Source organism: Anomaloglossus baeobatrachus, chromosome 3 (genome assembly GCF_048569485.1).
Source record: "Anomaloglossus baeobatrachus isolate aAnoBae1 chromosome 3, aAnoBae1.hap1, whole genome shotgun sequence".
NCBI classification, from domain to species: Eukaryota; Metazoa; Chordata; class Amphibia; order Anura; family Aromobatidae; genus Anomaloglossus; species Anomaloglossus baeobatrachus.
The window spans coordinates 162,159,101-162,181,256 of record NC_134355.1 but is presented as its reverse complement, the minus strand read 5'-3'; the positions used below and the strand labels follow the sequence as shown (position 1 = coordinate 162,181,256).

Below are 22,156 nucleotides of genomic sequence, written 5' to 3'. Positions count from 1 at the left end.
GGGAGAGAGAGAATGAGGGGTGATGTATGGGGAGACAGGATGAGGGGTGATATATGGGGAGAGAGAGAATGAGGGATGATGTATGGGGAGAGAGAGGATGAGATATTATGTATGGGGAGAGAGAGGATGAGGGGTGATGTATGGGGAGAGAGATAATCACTCTGTGAGCAGAAGAAAGGAGCGGGAACGATCGCCGCGGGTGGTGGAGGGGCCCGCCGACATACACTTGACTAGGGTGCAGGAGACACTGAATTCTATGGCATTTACTGCAAGATAACAGGAGAAGGTATACCAATAAAAATTACTGATCCTGAAAGGTCTCCTTAAGCCCCATTTTAAGATAGCATTATTATTGTACTAGAAAATCACCTGACAGATTCCCTTTAAGATGACAATCACATACCTAAGAGGGCTGCTAAACTGATGACATACATGCTGAGAGGTTTGTTAGACGCAACCATTGGAAGTTAAACTAAACTGGTCTATTATGTTGACAGATTTCCTTTGAAAAGTGGATTGTGCTTTACTCTCTTTCTTTAGGGTCACTTTGCACACTACGACATCGCAAGCCGATGCTTGCGATGCCGAGCGCGGTAGTCTCCACCCCCGTCGCAGCTGCGATATCATGGTGATAGCTGGCGTACCGAACATTATTGCTACGCCAGCTTCACATGCGCTCACCTGTCCTGCGACGTTGCTCTGGCCGGCGACCTGCCTTCTTATTAAGGGGGCGGGTCGTGCGGCATCATAGCGACGTCACACGGCAGGTGGCCAATATGAGTGGAGGGGTGGAGATGTGCGGGATGTAAACATCCCGCCCACCTCCTTTCTTTCCTTTCCTTCCGCATAGCTGGCGTGAGCCGCAGGACGCAGGTAGGAGATGTTCCTCGCTCCTGCGGCTTCACACACAGCGATGTGTGATGCTGCTGGAACGAGGAACAACATCGTAACATCGGACATTTCCAAATTATGGAAATGACCGTCGCTACACCGATGATACGATTACAACACTTTTGCGCTCGTTAATCATATCAAAAAGGCTTTACACACTACGATATCGCCTGCGACGCCGGATGTGCGTCACTTTCAATTTGACCCCACCGACATCGCACCTGCGATGTCGTAGTGTGCAAAGTGCCCCTTAGAATTTCTACATAATAAGAACTCTGGGATCTTTTTTGTTTAGCCCATATTAAAAGTGGGTCTGTCACCAGATTTCACAATATAAAGCACATGCATTGCTTAGAACAGAAGTAAAAAAAATACATATATTCTCCCTATTTATTATATTAATTTATTTAGGTATGTACTTTGTATGGGGAAGTCTGCTGACAAATTTCCTTTTAAGTCCCTGGCATAAACGTTTCTACAATTACTTTATATATTTATTATATAAAGCTGAGTGTATATATATATATATATATATATATATACCGTATATGTATGTACTGTATATATGTATGTATGTATGTCCGCTAAAGGAATTTGTGCCGTCACATCTACAATCACGAAATTTTGCACAGACAGTCCATTTGTCTCAGGGAACATCATAGACTATGTTTTGAGGGGAAATTTTAACCTCACGCTTTACAGTTACTCGTCAAAAAACCTGCCTTCATTAAAGTCAATGGAGCTGGGAGTTACAATGCAGCCAGAACTTCAGAAGACTGCGCAGTCACGCCCTTAAAGATGTTGGCATCTCACAATGCAGCCAGGGAAAGAGACAGACAAACAGAGACAGACAGAGACAGACACAGAGACAGGGAAAGAAACAGGGAAAGAGACAGGGAAAGAGACAGGGAAGAGACAGGGAAAGAGACAGGGAAAGAGACGGGGAAAAAGACAGGGAAAGAGACAGACAGACAGGGAAAGAGGCAGACAGAGAGAGGCAGAGACAGAAAGACAAAAAGACAGACAGACACAGACAAAGACAGACACAGGGAAAGAGACAGAGACAGGGAAAGAGACAGACACAGGGAAAGAGACAAAGAGAGCGAGAGAGAGAGATCAATCAAGAAATAACATCTGGAACACCATTCTGAGTCTGAACTGGGTGCAAAAACCTAAAAAATCTATACTATATGGAGAGAAGGTATGCACACCAGTGACTATGTAAGGTATTGGATTTTTCATGTCAGTATTCACACAGCAGTTTCTGCTTTTCATATATTCCCCTTACATAGTCACTGGTGTGCATAACTTCTCTCCATATATTATATAATAAAGAGAGAGAAAGAGACTGAGACAGACAAGGAAAGAGACAGAGTGATAGAGAAAAGGAGACAGAAAGAGGGGGAGATAGACAGATACTGGGAGAGAAACAGAGAGACAGTTACTATCCCGGGCAACGCCGGGTGCCACAGCTAGTATATACAGTATATATATATATATATATATATATATATATATATATATATATGTATATATATATAGGTTAATGTCTGTTACTTTCTTATACCCCCTGTAATTAAGAAAATGCATTTCTCAAAGGCATGCTATCAGTGTTGCAAAAAAAAAAAAAAGAAAAGGTGTGAGTATGATAATATTTCTCTGTATATGATTTTTATCACTTCTGAATATGTGATTCTGTTACTGTACGATAATAATGGGATGATGGGTAGAATGTCTACTAAAAATTGCAATCAATTTTTAAGTATTAGGCAAATTTAAGAAGCTACTTGGATTGTTAGTAAAACAATTAAAGTGTCTAAATCTTTTCTTTTTAATGTTTTAGCAAATAAGTGCTGCATAAAAAAACTGTCATGTAGAGCAGTATGAGGAATTTTAAAATCTTTCTTTAATCTCAAGAATGTCAGTTCCTCCCTGGGTCTGGGAGAGATGTACTCCTCACATAGCGGGAATACCACACTAAATAGCAAGGAAGAAGATCACATACTGTATTAGCTGTGAACATCTTTCCTGCAGCCATGACTATATTTCAACCACCTCCCTTTCCCTGTGACAGCCTACATAGTAAATGTCAAGGTCTAAGTAATATGATATTTTTATAATGAATATAATCATGTGTATTTGCTTATTTCATGCATCCGAAAAGTCACCAAGTAAAGAAGTATCTGACAAGGTCAAACAAAGGCTAGCCGCTTAGTAAATACATTGCATGTGTACAAGGTCACACAAGGATTCACCATTTTTCCTGGAACTGTTAGAGAGGACATTAAAAAACAGCTCTACGCATTCATTTTATTTATTCCTATTGTGAGGATTTTTTCAGAGAAAAAGTAAAACTTCTAGAAAGTGGAGTCCAAAGTTGATCTGTCACTAAATTTCACAATACCAACTACATACATAGCTAAATAGATCTCTTAAACCTATGGTAATACGGATGCTGTACTTGCTTTGAAAATCCCTGTCAAAATGGCTTTATTACTCTTTACAAAAGTTTAACGCAATCTACGCCCACCTAGCCTGATTGACAGATTCTCAGTGTTCCGCCTCCCTTTCGCTGTGGACAGCTGTGTACAAGCTGCAGCTATCAGGCTGGGTGAGAGGAGACTTAATACACTTGCACTCAAGAGCCATTTCACTTCGTAGCTAGAGTCATAAAATGCTCATGTGACATAAACTGATTGTGAAATCTGGACACAGAGCCTCTTTAAATCTTGAGGATATCACCAAACAAGATTTTCAGAAATTGGCTTTTTGAAATCTAAAAAAAATAGGATCACATCAAAGTATATGGTGTTACTGTCAGAGTGCTACCTGCAGAGCCAAATAAGCCCTCCTACTTTGCACTAATGATGGGCAAACACTCCAAAACAATTGTGTGTAAATGGAGTTTTTGGTTTGGCTTCATATTCTAAGGGGTACTTTGCAAGTTGCGACATCGCTACTGTGATATCGTCGGGATCAAATCGAAAGTGACGCACATCCGGCGCCGGTAACGACGTCGCAACGTGTAAAGCCTAGATGTGCCTATAAACGATCGCAAAAGCGTCGTAAATCGGTGATCTGTGTAGCGTCGGACATTTTCATAATGTCGCACCAATAGGAGATACGATGTTGTTCTTCGTTCCTGCGGCAGTACACATCGCTGTGTGTGAAGCCTCAGGAGCAAGGAACTTCTCCTTACCTGCCTCCACCGGCAATGCGGAAGGAAGAAGGTGGGCGGGATGTTTACTTCCCGCTCATCTCTGCCCCTCCGCTTCTATTGGCCACCTGCCGTGTGACGTCGCTGTGACGCCGCACGACCCGCCCCCTTAGGAATGTGGCGGGTCGCAGGCCAGAGCGACGTCGCACGGCAGGTAAGTGCGTGTGAAGCTGCTGTAGCGATAATGTTCGCTACGGTAGCTATGACAAGATATCGCATGTGCAACGGGGGCGGGTACTATCGTGCTCGGCATCGCTAGCCGATGCTAGTTATGTCGCAGCGTGCAAAGTACCCCTAAGTCATGTGGCAAAGTCCTTTCAACGGGTTGATGCTGACTTTCAGGATTTCTATTTCCAATAAGTGGCACAAGATTTGATGTCCTCTTCCTCTCTAAGGAGGCTATTTGTATGCTTGCATTCTACAGAAGCATTGCATGGGCTATAAGTCTTTCAATTTTGACTTTGCGCTCTCCATAAGTAGAAGCTTTACTTATAAGACACCCTAATCAGCTCCCCTGCTTCGTACAAGTGAAGGGCAAAACCAAAAGCCACGTGAGCAAATGGAGTTTCTGCTTTACTTTTTTATTCCAAGTCATTTGACAAAGCCTGTTAAAGAGTCATTGACTTTTAGGATTTCTACTTCCAACAGGTGGCAATAGACATCCTATTCTCTTTTTTTCTTCATCTCTGAAGAGGCAATTTGCATATTTGAAACAAGAAGATTATTGCATGGCATATTGGTCGCCTTATGTCAATTTGCCACACTCCAGAAGGAGAAACGTTATCCCTTTCATCACCTATCAGAAGTCAAATCAGTTTTGGTGTTTTGCACTAATGAGGCAAAACACATGTCTGTAAATGGAGTTTCTGGATTGGCTACTCCAAACCTTGGCTGGCCCATTGCTATTTTACTTGATTAAAAAAAGGCCTCAGAGGGGTTAAATAAGAAATATTACTACTCACCTTTCCTTTGTACAGCTTCCAGGTTGTTTGTTCTAGTCCGGTCGTCTTAAACTAGTCTTTATAAAACTTCGGAATACTCTATGCCCACAGACCTTGCAACGTGATTGCGATAAGTGTATAAAATGAAGGACCCAGCCATTACGTCTAACTTAACAAATATTTATGAAGATATATATCTTTATATATAAAGAATAGGTGATTCTAAAGAGCTCACAGAATATATGTATGGCCCTGTATTAGGATGCCACTATTGTAACATCAGATCATGAAAACACTCCTGGTTCAATGATCAATCGTGATTGGTTTTTTTTTATAGCGGAAGCATTAAGGAACCACAGCAACTGAGGCCGATGATGTTGTGAGGCTCCTGACCTTATCAGGGTGTCACAGGGAACTGCACTTCTTTCTCTTATGGTGGAGAACTCACCCTCCAAGGTTCTGGGATCCTAACTCTGGTATTGTTTTCCATCAGCGCACAAATCCTAACCACACCTCACACCACACCCTGTCAGGCACACCAGTGGGTGGTCTTACTGGAAAAGGGCCACCTGCCTAGGGGGTCAGGCAGACTGGTGGGAGGGACATAGTCAGTTGAGTAGTAGCCCTCAGGGAGTGAGGAGCTGGGGGAGTTGTAGCTCCCTGGGTGACTTTGGTTAGGTTGCAGACGGTGGTCTGGGACCGGAGGAGTCGTAGACCCGGTCGCAGGGTATTGGAGAAGGGTGCTCCGACTTAGTTTTGGAGAATTGTCAGCATCCGAAAGTCCAGTAACCAGACCGGTACCAAGCAAGGAGGGGTACAGGACCCTAGATCAGGGAGTCGCTTGACGCAACCTGATAATTCACTAGTGGAGGAGAGTTTCTTTATGAACTTTCCCCAAGAGCTCAGAGATCGAAGGCACCAACACAACAAGGGGGATAGGGCTTTCCAGCTGATGCAGCCTACAGAAATCCCAAGTGTCAGTCATCAAGAGCACAGATCTCCTACTTAAATATAGGGAGCGGGACCCCGACAGCTTCAGGCCGAGGGGTCACTCAGAAACATCTATCTACATGTGCATGGAGGCAGGCTCCAGTCCACCAGACAAGACTGGCGGGAACGGATTCCCGGACGAGCTTGTTACGGCCCCTGGGTCTGTTACTCCACGTTCCCCTTCTTCTCCTTCTGCTTCTCGTTTGCGTCGTTCCAGTTGTTTGGGAACTTCTAGGCTTCCTGAGTCTAAGTCCCAATTTTGAGCTACTGAGCATGCCCACGGACTTAGTCATTTCTGAGGCTAAGTGTGTACTCTGTTCTGAGCATGTCTGCGATGTGGCATTACATGATTGGCCGTGGGTGATGTCACAGATGATGCGGGGATCACATGGTCCTCGGCAAGTGACGTGGCATTACATGATTGGCCGTGTGTAATGTCACAGATGATGCGGGGATCACATGGTCCTCAGCATGTGACGTGGCATTACATGATTGGCCGAGGGTGACGTCACTTCTGTCGTTGCTCGTTACTACTGGCCCAGGGTCGTTCCTCTTAATTATCCTCCATCTTGTGGGTGGAGCCAAGTTTATAAAGGGCCCTGGAGCCCGCCTCTCGGTGCTCAGTCGTTACTTGTGCGGGAGTAGACGCTCCATGCGAGTCTGCATAATATACCCGCTTCCCATGCTTTAGGGGAGTCGGGCTAGGTAGGAACCTCTCCCCCTTCGCTCCTGTTTACTCTCTGCAGATAGCATAGAGAGTTCCCTGGCTCCTTATAGTGCGGTTAGCACACGGGGCTTGGACAGGGACTTGCACTTGAGCCATTTCAGAGAAAGCTATTGCTCTCTGCTATCAGTTGTCATATTATACTTTCTCTATGAGCATAATAGAGGTTAGTTCTTAGGTTTGCCTGTGACCATCAACAGGAGACCTGTGCATTCTCTCCTTACCTAGGAGCATTGTTTATGCTTTGTTAATTTACTAGCTTACTTCTGTGAAGTAACAGAGGTATTACCTATTCGTATGGGATAGTCGCCCTACCTTATTTATTTGTCACCACATATTAGTTTATGCTAATATGGTACTCGCTGTGAGTTAAACAGGGTGTGTCGTACTAGTCCTAGTGTTGCTGTGAAGTAACAGGAACAAGTACTACTTCTGTGGTACAGACACCCTTTTCTGCTGTCACTAGCAGCAGTTGCACGGTGGGCCCTGACTGCCTGTTACTCGTAATTAGTTATAATACTGGGCATCCCCGTAACAGAGCTCCCCAGAGTGGCAGCGGCACCCAGAGACTTGGTTTACTTCTGTGTCAGAGTCTACTTAATGGTTGCACCAACACCCACACAGCTTGAGTGAGTACACTGCTGCCCCTGCTTTCTGCCTGCCCCACAGCCCACACCATGCCATCCTCTCACCTATTCTCTAGAGTCCTGGGGTCTCCCCTACCTGTGGAGGGAACTTGATGTGGCTGCCCTGCTCCATCTCCCCTGGGTACTCCTCTTACCGCGAACCACGGGTGGCGTCACGAACTCACGCCTTGTAAATATTCCCCCTTTTACTCTTCGAAGTGGCCGCAAGCCCCCGGATCCGGAGACCCTCAAGTCACAGCAACGCCGAATCTGAGCAGTTCGACTGCTGCAGGGGTGGTACAATGTCTGTGAGGCATTGTGGAGTTAATAGCATTATATAAGAGAGAAAAATAATCAGACTACATAAAGTCACAAAGTGCGGTCGCCGAGTACGGCTCAGTATAGGGTATGAAAGTTACCAACGCTCTGCTGACTCAACAACTGCAGCGTTTTCAAGCCTTACATCACCAAGAACTGTATGATATCAATTGTCTGATGGAGTGGTGTAAAGCACACTGTCACTGCATTCTGGAGCAGTGGAAATGTGTTATGTGGATTGACAAATAACAATTCTCGGAGTCTGATGGATGAGTCTGGGTTTGGTGAATGCCAGGAGAATTTTACCTGCCTGACTGTATTGTCTAGCATAAGAGGAATAACGCTATGCCATTGTTTTTCAGAGGTTGAAAATTGTATGCGTCCAGTTTTATGGCAGCAGTTTGGGGAAGGCCATCTTCTGTTCTAGAAGGACTGTGCCCCCATTTTTTTCACGTTACACCCACAAATGTTATCTATTATATACAGATTTTATATGATATATCAACACAAAGTGCCATGTATTTTATGAAGAAGCAAGGCAGCTTCGAAACGTGCTGAGTCAATAAACCACCTTTTTAGTAATGCATAGCACCATTATTGACCGGCAGTCAATACCACTAATCATCCCTCTCTCTTACTTATCAGCTTTTTAAGCCTGTGGATTTTCAGCAGCGGCCGGTCATATACCTCCGTTTTCTTCCACCAAGGTGAGCACATATGATCATTTATATTCCTTGGAGAAAACCCATTGTGGTGTTTCTCCCTCCTAGCCTTGAAGTATAAAAAAATGATACGTGGTTTTCTAAATATTTAACAATATTTTAAAAATATAAATCTGATTATTGTGTCATGCATTTGTATTCCGTCCCTCTGAGTCAATATTTTGTAGGACCACCTTTCGCTCCAATTACTGCTGCAAGTCTTTTAGTGCATGTTTCTACCAGCTTTTTTCATCTAGAGGATGCAATTTTTGCCCATTCTTGCTTGCAAAATAGCTTTTTCTCAGGCTCAGTGAGATTGGATGAAGAGCGTCTGTGAGCTATAATTTTCAGGTTTTGCCACAAATTCACAATTCGATTTATGTCTGGACTTTGACAGGGCCATTTAAACATACAGTACAGACCAAAAGTTTGGACACACCTTCTTTATTTTCATTACTCTGAAAATTGTAGATTCACATTGAAGGCATCAAAACTATGAATTAACACATGTGGAATGAAATATTTAACAAAAAAGTGTGAAACAACTGAAAATATGTCTTACATTCTAGGTTCTTCAAAGTAGCCACCTTTTGCTTTGATTACTGCTTTGAGTGCTATTCTTTTGGGAGTATTTGTTTTCCATTATTGAAGGGTCTATCTGTCCTGCTGCATTCTATTGCCAATATCTTCTGGGACATTATGTCAATGAACATATTTTATGAACTGTAATGAAGGCTTTTTTGGAGTAAGGCTTATATTTCGAGCATTCACAAAACTCCTGAAAAATCACGCTAGAGATTAATTTCAGAGTAGTTTGTCACTGGTAGATAACATACAAAGTTTACTATATTTGCCAATACTATTGATATATGAAAAAAAATTACATAACCTGTATGTATGGACTTCTTGTCATGTGACCTCCTCTTCTATGAATGTGCTTTTATGGCTAGAAGTCACATATTAGGCTACTTTCACACATCCGTTTTCACAAGCCAGATTGTGCCTGATGCAACGGATCTGTCGCAGATTGTGTAAAAACTGATGCGACGGATCTAGCAAAAAATGGATCCGGTTTTTTATTTATTTTTTTATTTTCATGCCAAAGGGAGAGAGAGAGAGACCCCACACACCGGCACTACCGCCCCCATCATCACTGCACACACGTAGACACTACCGCACCCATCATCACCGCACACACGCAGGCACTACCGCACCCATCATCACCGCACACACACTGGCACTACCTGAGTGACGTCACCGCTGACAACGCGACTCAGTTCAGTTGCTCCGTGAAGCTGACAGAGAGCGGTCATGGTCTGTGGCCGCTCTCTGTCAGCTTCTGATGTAGCAGAGCTGAAAGTGTCATGGGACCTCGTGTGCATTACGTTGGACCTGGAGGGGTATTTGGGGATTTAATAAAGTGGTGAAAGAGGGTGTTTTTTTGTCTTTTATTTCGAATAAAGGATTTTTTCGGGTGTATGTGTTTATTTACTTTCACTATAGATTAATCATGTGGGATATCTCATAGATACCTGCCACAATTAACCTAGGACTTAGTGGCAGTTATGGGCTGCCATTAACTCCTTATAACCCCGATTGTCACCGCACCAGGGTAATTCGGAATGAGCCGGGAAGAGTCCCGGGACTGTCCCATCTAATGGATGTGGCAATTCCGGGCGGCTGCTGGCTGATATTTTTAGGCTGGGAGGCTCCGCATAACATGGGGCTCCCTATCCTGAGAATACCAGCCTTCCGCCGTGTGGCTTAACTTTGGCTCGTATCAAAATTGGGGGGGACCGCATACCAGTATTTTTTAATTATTTATTTATTGTACTGCACGATATAGACCAGACCACCGTCGGCTGTGATTGGTTGCAGTGAGACAGCTGTCACTCAGTGTGGGGGCGTGTCTTACTGCAACTAATCATAGGCGCCGGTGGGCGGGGAAGCAGTGAATACGAGATGGAATAATGAGCGTCCGGCATTTTCAAAAGAGGAGAAGCCGCCAGAGCAGTGTGATAGCCGTGCAGCGCCGTGTCGGTGATCGGTGAGTATGAGAGGGAGGGTGAGAGGGAGAGACCGACCGACAGAGAGAGATAGAGACCGAGAGAGAGAGACCAACGGACAGAGAGCGAGAGAGCGAGAGAGAGAGAGAGATCAACAGAGAGGGAGAGAAACCGACAGAGAGAGAGACAGAGAAAGAGGGAGAGAGAGAGAGGGAGAGAGGCCAGGAATGAATTCACATCTCATCTGAGTATGCTCAGATTAAAAAAACGGATCCATCAGTGGAATACATTTTTTGCCGGATGACGACGGATCCGGCGCCCATAGGCTTCCATTATACAACATTCCGGACGGCGCCGGATCTGGCGTGGTCCAGTTTTTTGTCAGAGACAAAAAACGTTGCATCCTGCGTCCTTTCCAGCAGCCGTACGAAGAAATTTCGCCGGATCCGGCGGACACTGCATGCATCGCAAGGCCATCCGGCACAATCCAATGCTAATACAAGTCAATGGGGAATAAAACGGATTCGGCGCCGGATCCGTTTTACCCGTTTTTTGACGGATTGTGCCTGATGCCAATAAACTGATGTGTGAAAGTAGCCTTAGGAAGTCTATGCATTTATCAATATTTGCTTAAAATCTAAAGACACCTTTCTATTTTTTTTATTTCTCTATCCACTATCTATTAGTAAGGTATGCTCAGTGTATGCATTGAAGTACTTACCAGTAGCTGTCTTCTGTCATTTCCACTAATGCATCATTTAAAATATCATACATTTACATTGAGAAAGTGACTTCCAGCCCACACAGAAACATTGTGTGAGACAGCTGGGCACAACTGCTGTGACATGACGCACAAGAAGGCCCACAGCAGTGCTGGAAAGATCAGACGTCTACTGCAATATCCTCTCCTGTGTCATCCCTATTAACAATCTCACATCTCTCCAGTTCATCCTTAACTCTGCTGCCCAAGTAATCCAACTCTCTGCTCACTACCCCACTGCTTCTCCACCCTGCAAATACATACCTTCATTGGCTCCCTATTTCCCAATGTATCCGGTGCTACCATTGACTTACAAAGCTACTGTATATATAATTTCTCTTTTCCATAATTCTCGAAACTAATCTACCGATGTCTTCCTACTTGTAATCTCCATTCCTCCCAACACTTCCTCCTCTCCTCCACACTTGTACGTCTTTTACCCATTTGCCTCCAACACATCTCCATAGTATCACCCATCCTCTAGAATTCTCTTCACCAATATGTTTGATTATCTACCACATTCGGAAATTTTAGACGAAACTTGAAAATCCATCTCTTTAAGAAAGCTTAAAGTCTGTCTGCAATGGCTCCACTGGCGCATCACCACCACCGGAACTACTGTAACCTCCCCAGCCTACTGTCAACTGCCCCATTAACCTGTAGAATGTAAGCCCCCAATTTCTGTCATTGCTAGTTTATTATAATTTATAGGTTTATTTTGTATCTAACACCCTCTAATGTACAGTACCATGGAATCAATGGTGCTTTAAAAATAAATAATATTAATAATAAATGAATAATAAAAGACAGCAAGCGGTAAGTAATTAAATGCTTACAGTGAACACAAGAAAAATTAAGAGAGACCAGCTCACTTGTTTCGTAATAGGAATGTTCTGAAGCACGAAAAGTTGCTGCTATATGGCATGTCTTTGATATTCAAGAGAAAGCACAACTGGTCCAGCTTGGATCATGAGAAGAGTAAAGGTAAAAATCTTTTATGTATTTGGTACAATTAAAATATAGTGATGCAGTGCCTCAAATTATTCAACGCGTTTCAAACATACTAACCTTTTTATTCTTTGCATGAGTATCTTCTTGGCATCAAGTGTAACAGTTATATTTGAAAGGCATTGGATAATTTGATGCACTGTATCAATATATTTTAATTGTACCATATAAATAGTGATTTATATGGTACAGCATGGTCCACTAATCTACTCAAGCTAGAAACTGGACCACTTGTGGTTTCTCTTGAACGATATCCTGATCCTGAACAAACAATACTGTTAAGCTAAAGGATGAGGAAATATAAAGTATAGATACCATGTATTCATTAAGTTAAATGTAAAATAATTTATATTTAATGACAGTCAAATTTTCTGTCTACAAATTAATCATAGTTTCACCAGTCTATGTCCAAGGCTCCACTGCAATTGCAACCTACACCCCTATAGCTCTGCACTTAGCTGCCTTTTTACTGCACACACAAATATTGCTCACATGCTCTCATAAAAGCATAACTATCATGTCAAAGGGGTATAACTAGTGTTATACAGATAAATTCGGATGTGTAATAGTGGCTGTAGAGAGGAATAAAAAGTTTGTTTGTCTATTTATTTTGCCTCTTCATTGCAGAGATACTAGCCATTGAAGTATTTGGCTCCTAATGAGTTAACTTTTGTAAAGTTTAAGTGGATGTTATCAGACAGTTTACACTAAGGTCTTGCACTTCTTCTTCATGTCTCATAAGGGAGTGGGACCAATCATAAGGGAGTGTGGAGAGAGGGGCACCACAGCAGATATGATAACGCTATGAGATGAGGAGAGCTGAGAGAAGGGGTTGTGCCACAGCTAAATTTGATTGTGCTGCCCTGCTCCCTAATGACTCATCCATCAACATAGACCTGGAGATCGGAAGCAGTATCATTACTTCTCACACACTAAGAAACCTGCTGTAGTATAGGATGGGGGCGTGTTCTTCTTCCTATGAGTGTTGCTGCCTGCTTATGATTGGATCTATGGCACCATCATTTACAGAAAAGGGGGGAACGGGTAACGTTCACCTAAATGAACAACACCGGAGACGTGCTGAGTTTTGCAACACACAAATAGCTGATGTGGTATCACTGATTAGACGGATGCTGTGTAAGTGCAGCCTTCAAAGATGAGTGTATATACAAGAAGTAGCATGCCACTCAACAGACAGAATATTGTCCCTCAGCGTCATCAACACCAGACCAAAAAGTAATGTGAATGTCCCACTATAGAGCTAAACTAGTGAGATATGCTCCAACAGGGGACAACCAATACTCATGCACCATGACAAACAATGCCCAAGAAATAAAGACCTCATAATATATATACCCTGCTCAATACCGACAGCGGCAGGGGGTCAGGGACAATAGGATGTCATATACAGTGTAATATTAGGACCACTTGAAGTGGAACCATCTCACCCAGTCCTTTTGTCGGTGAGGTGTCGTCCTTCTCCAGTGCTGCTTGGTCCAAATACCGGCACGGGGGGAGCAGTGGCTTGGTCACTGGCCCTATCTAGGATACCACTGACCCTTAGATAATCCACAATAACTCCCGCCCTTACAATAAATATGAATGATACCAGGCCACACAGGTTTGAGCTCCAAGTTTGAGCCAAAACCACGATTTTCAGGTGTTCCAAGCCTCCCCTGATGAGCAGTTGTTGTGAAACGCGTCGGGAGTCACCTGCTTGATGGTTATTAGGGTCAGCCACAACAGGGCCAGCTGTGGACTGCCCTTGTAAGGGCGGGAGTTATTGTGGATTATCTAAGGGTCAGTGGTATCCTAGATAGGGCCAGTGACCAAGCCACTGCTCCCCCCGTGCCGGTATTTGGACCAAGCAGCACTGGAGAAGGACGACACCTCACCGACAAAAGGACTGGGTGAGATGGTTCCACTTCAAGTGGTCCTAATATTACACTGTATATGACATCCTATTGTCCCTGACCCCCTGCCGCTGTCGGTATTGAGCAGGGTATATATATTATGAGGTCTTTATTTCTTGGGCATTGTTTGTCATGGTGCATGAGTATTGGTTGTCCCCTGTTGGAGCATATCTCACTAGTTTAGCTCTATAGTGGGACATTCACATTACTTTTTGGTCTGGTGTTGATGACACTGAGGGACAATATTCTGTCTGTTGAGTGGCATGCTACTTCTTGTATATACACTCATCTTTGAAGGCTGCACTTACACAGCATCCGTCTAATCAGTGATACCACATCAGCTATTTGTGTGTTGCAAAACTCAGCACGTCTCCGGTGTTGTTCATTTAGGTGAACGTTACCCGTTCCCCCCTTTTCTGTAAATGATGGTGCCATAGATACACACAGTACATATTGGTCCCATCATTTCCAGGTTTTTAATGGTGTTTGGATCACAGTTTGTATATCTATTTTAAATAACCCAATTAAAGGTTAAGTTTTAATATCACATGTTGCTATATCTATACTAATTGTACATGTTGGAATTCTTTTCTAATACCTATTGGTTTTGAATTGGTGCTATATTCCTGCTTATGATTGGTCAGCATCCTACAGGGAGAAAAAGAGCACGCCCCAAGTGAAAACTGTTTGATAACACACTAGAACTTAAAGAAAGTTAACTCCTTATAGGGGGTAAATACTTTGATTACTTATATTTCCTCATAGGAGAGGCAAAATTAAAATTACAATACTAAAAAAAAACAAATTCAAAACAAAACAGAAAAAAAAAAGATTTATTTCCACTGTGTTCTGTGTCCATTTCAACATGAAACTTTTGGTGAAAAGTTCTCTTTAAGAAAAGCCCAGTCCCCAAACTATGGAGCCCTTAAGCGGGCTTTACACGCTCCGACATCGCTAGCGATGTCGCGAGCGATAGCACCCGATCATGTCGGTGGCGTGTCACGGGGTGATCGCTGCCATAGCGAACAATATCACTACGGCAGCGTCACACGCAATTACCTGTTGACCGACGTCGCTGTGGCCACCGAACAATCTCTCCTTTAAGGGGGAGGTTTGTTTGACGTCACAGCGGTGTCAATTAGCGGCCGCCCAATAGAAGCGGAAGGGCGTAGATGAGCGGCCGGAACATCTCGCCCACCTCCTTCCTTCCTCATTGCCGGCGGCCGCAGGTACGATGTTGTTCCTCGTTCCTGCGGTTTCACACATAGCGATTTGTGCTGCAGCAGGAACGACAAACAACCTGCGTTCCAAACAAGGAACGATTTTTTAAAGATGAACGACGTGTACACGACGAACGATTTGACAGCTTTTTGCGATCGTTACTGATCGCAAAAAGGTGTCACACACAACGACATCGCTAACAAGGCCGGATGTGCGTCACCAACACCGTGAGCGCGACGATATCTCGTTAGTGAGCTTGTTGTGTGTAAATGGGCCTTTATAGTCGGAAGACTGAAATAGAACATTGTTACCTCTCACCAGCTCATCTAATCCTTGCAATCTATAGGGGAACCAACAATAGAGCTCACAATTTTTATTTTTTTTAAATATATTCTTTTCATGTACCATAATAGCATCAAATAGAAAGTCCTTTAAATTCAGACTAGAATATAGAACTAGCACTGTCATTTAATGTCATGTTCTGTACCAAAACTTGCAAACTAAACTCTCCATTATACGCAATGACACAGACACATTAGTTACTATAACTACATCTAAATATAGAACTCACAGTCTGCTACCTGTAATACAAGTAAAGACAAGTAGGAAATATTAGCACTGAATAAACCAATCTGCTTGGGTTATGTTCCAAGACTAAACAGTAACAGTTGTTTTCATTTTTATTGAACAAAGAGAGGATCTAGAGGCCGACACATACATTTTGTGGCACATTCTCCTGTGTAATATAGAGTATTGTCTTCGGTTTTGCTTATCTATAGCCTGTTTTGATATTTAGGAGAACTTGCAACAGAATGCCTGTATCTGCCTCCTCCTCCTCTCTGCTCCATAAAATCCTATGAGCAGCTTCTGCCATCTTCTATCTCATTAATATGAAAATCTGTCTTCACTGAAGACAGATTTTACCAATTCTACCATGAATTGAGACTGAAAGTCTAGGAAGAGAAAAAAGCAGATTTCTCTGATAAGTTGCAAAGTTACTTATTTTCATGAATCATAAACAGAAATTAAAATTATGGTCACTCGTTAAATTAATCCCTTCACCACCTGGCAATTTTCCGTTTTTCATTTTTTCCTCCCCTTCTTCCAAGAGTCATAACTTTGTTATTTTTCTGCCAATATATAGTATATGTGGTAAAATTGCAAAAAAAGTGAAATTTGACAATTGTTTTTTTGGGTCTTTTTTGTTCACTATATGGTAAGACTGCCATTTCAATAGGATTCCCCAGTTCAATCTGAGTTCGTAGATATCAAACATGTATAGTTTTACTTTAGCTAAGTGGTGAAAGAAAATTCAGAAATTTGTCCAAAAATATAATTTGTCGCCATTTTCCAAGACTCATAGCATTCTCATTTTTCAGGATCTGGGGCTCAGAGATGGGTTATTTTTTGTGTCTTGAGCTGATGTTTTTAATTATTTTTGGGTAGATGCAATGTTTTGATCGCCTGTTATTGCATTTTATTACAATGTTGAGGCAGCCAAAAAAACGTAATTCTGGGGTTTTAATTTTTTTTCTCTCTACAATGTTTACTAATCAGATTAATTTATTTTATGTTTTGATACATTGGGAATTTCTGAACATGGCAATACCAAATATGTATTTTTTTTTAACTTCATTTATTTTCATTGGGGCAAAAGGGGGGTGAAAACTTTTTGTTTTCTTTACTTTTTATTGATTTTACTAGTCCTCTTAGGGGACTTGAAGCCTGCACTATCTGATCACTTCTGCTGATCAGAGCGATGATTTAGCATCCCTCTGAACAGCAGAAATGCTGCTCTCCTGTGAATGCTGAGCACCTGCATTCACAGGAACCTCATCAAGACAGTGAACAGGGGTGTTATGACAACTCATTGGTGCACCACAGAGCTTTAAATTCCGCAATCAGAGATTGACAGCGGGATTTAACTAGTTAGCAGTTGCGGGTTGGTCTCCGATCAACCCGCGTATGTTAGCTGCACATGCCGACTGACCAGATCAGCTGACATATGCGGGGAAAATGCGGGTTCGCAGTGCGAGTCTGCATTAAAGGGACAGACACATCAATGAACGTACAGGTACGTCCAATGTTGCAAAAGGGTTAAAGAAGACATGCTAAGGACATATTTTTCCTCCTATTTTCCTTTATCTTCTCTCTATAAAGTTCAAATGCGTAACAAAACAAAATAATATTACAGTCACTTGATACTGCTTGCTACAGTATTCATAGTCATCTTTATACCCAGGGAACAAAAATGGTACAGGCAAGTAATCAATATAAGTCCCCAGCCCTTGTGCAATATAGTGGGTGACTGCTCTCGTTTTTACAGGAAAAACTCTACAATATATTTACCTCCTGCCCATGCAACCACTCTACTGGATATAGTAGAAAACTATTTTCTTTAAAGGGGTTGTCCAGCCTTAGTCTACAAGTCTGCAGTCACTCTATGTAACTGCAGACTTGTAAATCCCTATATCGCTCGCACTGTGTGCTGTCAGGATTTTTCGGTGCCGGCGCTGAGAGTGACAAGAGTGTGATTGCAAGTATTTGATTTGCATACATGTGATTACAGGCCAACTAGACAACTAGATGGGTGCGGCCTGGCTCAATGCAAGTGTATTCAGTAAAGCTGGATGCAGTATACTTGGAATGGGCCTGGAAGTATGCAAATTGCATGCTTGTGGTTGTATGACTGCCTGATCCCGATGCTGGAGAATCATCACATTATGCAATGCACATGATATGAGGATTCAAAAGTCTGCAGTCACATAGTTAGTGTAGACTTCTAACTTAAGGCCAGACAATTTCTTTAACTACAGTTTCCTGTAAAAATATAGTCTGAATATTCTAGAGATTTTCAAAATATAAAAAATATGTTTAATAGTGTTTTTGGGTTGTATAAAATTTAGATAAGAGCAAGAAATGAGTTTAATAAAAAAAATAAAAATACCAATGTCCTCAATCCTTTACCACTTCACTCCCACTGCTTCTGTGTACCCTGCCAGCCTTTGCCGACATTCTGCGGCTATCCCATGTATATCCCTGAGGTGGCCACATAGCCAAGCACAGGCCATATGGCTCGTGTTGATGGGAGGAAGTAGGCAGAGACCGGCTGGAGTAGTAGCACTGGATCTGTGGTGATCGAAGAGGTGAGTCTGATGTGTTTATTTAATTCATTCTCTACTCTTGACTTAGTTATGATAAATTCTGGAAAACTTCTTCATCTTAAGGATTATGCTCCATACAGTAATTTCTAGGGCAGAAAAAACCTTTTTGGGAAATATTAACTTTATATTTACATGGGGAAACAGTCCTCTGTTGTAACATTTGTCTCAATCAGAACAGATTTGGTAAGACCCTACAACTCACATGATTCATACAGGAAGCAGGATTGCATGTCCAATGCACCGAGTACAAGGACATTTTTGAGCTCTGTGTATACACTACAGGCAGGTGAAAAGCCGCTTTGCTTTTTCTATAATCCGCCTGACCATTTTTGACTGCAGGAAAGGTCCTGCACAACTTTTTATACTTGGACTTTTTACTGTACATGTACATGTTTAACAAAGTGTCACAGTTAAAGCAAATTTTGTAATCCCTTGTAAAATCTAAGGATGGTGCTCCATGTGCTCAAGGCAAGGTAAAGAAAGGGTCTTGTGTCATACTTCCCCCCTCTAACACCCTCCACTTCTCTGGCATACAATTGCCTTTATAATATCAGTTATGCCCACAATGTTTCTATAAATTGCACATCTATGGTTTGTGAGAGTGCATTTTATATATATATAAAATATCAAAATGAAAGATTATTGAAAACAAGAACAGTAAAGATTTCTATCTGTAATGATGACTATTTGTTAATCACTAGTCACCCTCGAAAAATTCCATAAATTAAGGAAAAAGTCTAAGGCAACCCACATCTTGTAAAATAAATATTTTTTGTGTATATCATGAACTATTGTCATAAAAATCTCTACTGTGGTTGATATCAATCATCGCCTTACTTTCTTGGTATTTAAATAACTGGCCTTTATGTTAAAATGAACCAAAAAGTAAGTTAAAGCAAAGAAGTAAAAAGTGAATGAAACCAAAAATATATAAAAAATACTGAAGTAAACCAAATGTAAGTGAAGTTTCGTGACAAAGTGAAATACAGTATATTAATAATATCATGTGTTTACACTCAGTATTTTGTTAAATCTTTAAGCATCTGGCATCCATGTTTGCTTAACCCACATGGCACCCACATACATTCCACAAAGACTAAAATGTTCCATAATGAATAAATTATTTAGAAATGAAATTAATATTAAAGGCAAAAATGAGACATGACCATTCAAAGCTATATGACATAAGAGTTTTACTACTTACATCTAGTGATAATGATAATAATTATTATTTTATTTTTGTCTATAAAATAATCTGCAGCGCTGCTTGGAGGCATTGAAGAGTTAATGCCAGCATGAAAAGTAAACCTCATTTTGTCACAATGACCTGGTGCCATCTGTTAGGGTTACACATCATGTGCACTAAACAATATTACTACTACAGAATGTGTCAAACAGCGTTACACATCCCTAAATCAACACCCCCCCAGGCGCTCTATACAAGTTATCACCCTTTTCTTGAATGTATAGCTTACATAAACCTATACACCAAAGACATCTGAATTAAAGCCGAATTAACCGGGTTATGCACACACAAGTAATATATTTGATGTTATCGTATTACACATTACTTTTAATAAATATTTTCCACAAGGGAAGAATTGTTTTCCATAAATTACAGAATAAAAAAATGGTTAAAAATCAATTATTTTAAGAAGGAAAAAAATGAAAGATAAGGATTCTTTGGCATTGACTAATTTCTAGAAATAAAACAGAAGCTACGCCAGATACGTTTGTCTGCAATTACGTGTCCAAGCATCCTCCAAGTTAAGTTTTTATATCACTTAAGCCGGTTTTAGAATTCTCAAGAAATCTGCAGCACTCAGCAAAAACGTCTTCTAAGGAGCACCATAATTAGTAAGAGGTCCGGACATGTGTGGACAGTCATTGTAAAGAGCAACAGTTAAGATGACAAATTTCTCCCCCTTTATTAAATCACATTTCTGATGTAAACTCACCACATTGTAGGTATCAATGTGTATTAGTAGGTATTTAGTGCAATATACACTGCATATTATAGACAAAAATAACCTAGATAATTGTCATTTAATTCACTTATATTAAGTCCTCCATAATTTCCTGCTGTGCATGCATTATCTGTTCCATAGAATAGAAAACTAATTTTTTTAGGCATTAGCAGCAAATGATTTACTATTATGACATCCATCTATAAGAGCATATTACTTAACTACGCACTTTCTATGCATCTTTTCTGTTACTATTACGCTGCTATTCAAAATTATGCCAGTTTTGTTAAAAATTATAATTATAGAATTTACTTCTTATCTATGATGTGACAATATAAATGAATATTTTTTATATATATATATATATATATATATATATATATATATATATATATATATACATATAAAATATTTATTGAATTTAAATTATAACAGGGGAAAGCAAATAATATATTAGTCGCTTACGGGGGGAAAGTGGTAAGAAATAGGGACAAAATCTTAACTAAAATCAAAATGCTTTGAAATTGTTGAAGGGTAATGGGGGGAAAGGGATAAAAAGGACAAAGGGGAATATTAAGTAAATATTTTAAGAGAATAAACTTTCAGAAACAACTGATAGCATTTCAACTAAATATCGGCCTCATAGAGTAGTAAGTAACAGTAATATATATATATATATATATATATATATATATGTATATATCATAATATCTTGGATCATTCTAAAGAGAATTTTTAAAGTGAAACACAGCTTTATTTAACATTTTTATGCAAAATCTACAAAGTAAGGGTTATAGCTTTAGGCTACATCAGCTAGCTTAAATATAAAGCATGAAATTCATAGAGAAAGAACTGCATTTTAAAATCAGAGAGAAATTCATTGAGAAAAATTATAGAAGTTCATTGACAACTACATATTTTGACCTTACCTGTAGTAGGTTGGGGGTGCAGCTTCTCTTACTCCAAAGGAGCTCTGTTCACTCTCCAGATAGTATGGTACCTGCTGGCCATGGTGGTGGATAAATGGTGAGATCTGTGGGGCTGTTTGCAGAAAAACTACTGGACTTGGTGGCACATTGTTCAAAGAATGAAGCCCAGCTAAGCTACTTGATCCAAATGTTTCCGAGCTGGCTGCATAGCTTAAGCTGGCAGAGCTGTAAACCGGGGCAGTAGCAGCAGTAAAGTCATAAGAAGTGCCCTCTGGGTAGTTAAAAATTCCTGTCCTGTTGCTCTCCACATACATTTCACCGAGTGGTCTCTCTAGTGGTATCTTCAGGGGTGGTCTGCTTATTGTCTCCAATTCTGAGGCTTGAATCTGATGCAATAAGGTTATTCCAGAGGTTTTGCTGTGAAGGGGCATGGTCATAACTATTGGCAGGGAGAATGTGGCATGGTTGTTGACCGTCTACTTGCCAGGTTGGAGTCAGCACATGGATGGCCACCTGAGAACAGAACACAACCTGATGTTAGTCTGATCAGGAATCATGCTGTAGCTCAGCACAGGTATTCAGCAAGCTCGAGTAAGGAGGAGGTACAAGAGCTGAACACACCAAAAAAAAAAATCTATCCTCCCCTTTTTTAACTGATCCTTTCTCTTTCTAACCTAGAGTTATTCTTGTCTAAGTTAATCCTCACAATGTTGATGGCAGATTGTCAAGCGCTGCTGTATTTAATTGACACTGGTATGTCACATCTGTGTGTCACAATTG

General features: G+C 41.3%; 1 protein-coding gene across 1 annotated transcript in view; it reads right to left on the bottom strand.

The window, feature by feature from the left end:
• The window catches only part of ESR1 (estrogen receptor 1), a 250,285-nt gene extending 228,442 nt beyond the window's left edge, over positions 1–21,843 (bottom strand). The window contains exon 1 of the mRNA XM_075338163.1: positions 21,377–21,843. Within this exon, the coding sequence (XP_075194278.1) occupies positions 21,377–21,813 (437 nt within the window). The 5' untranslated portion in view covers positions 21,814–21,843. The remainder of the gene's footprint in view (positions 1–21,376) is intronic.
• Positions 21,844–22,156: the final 313 nt, after the last annotated feature.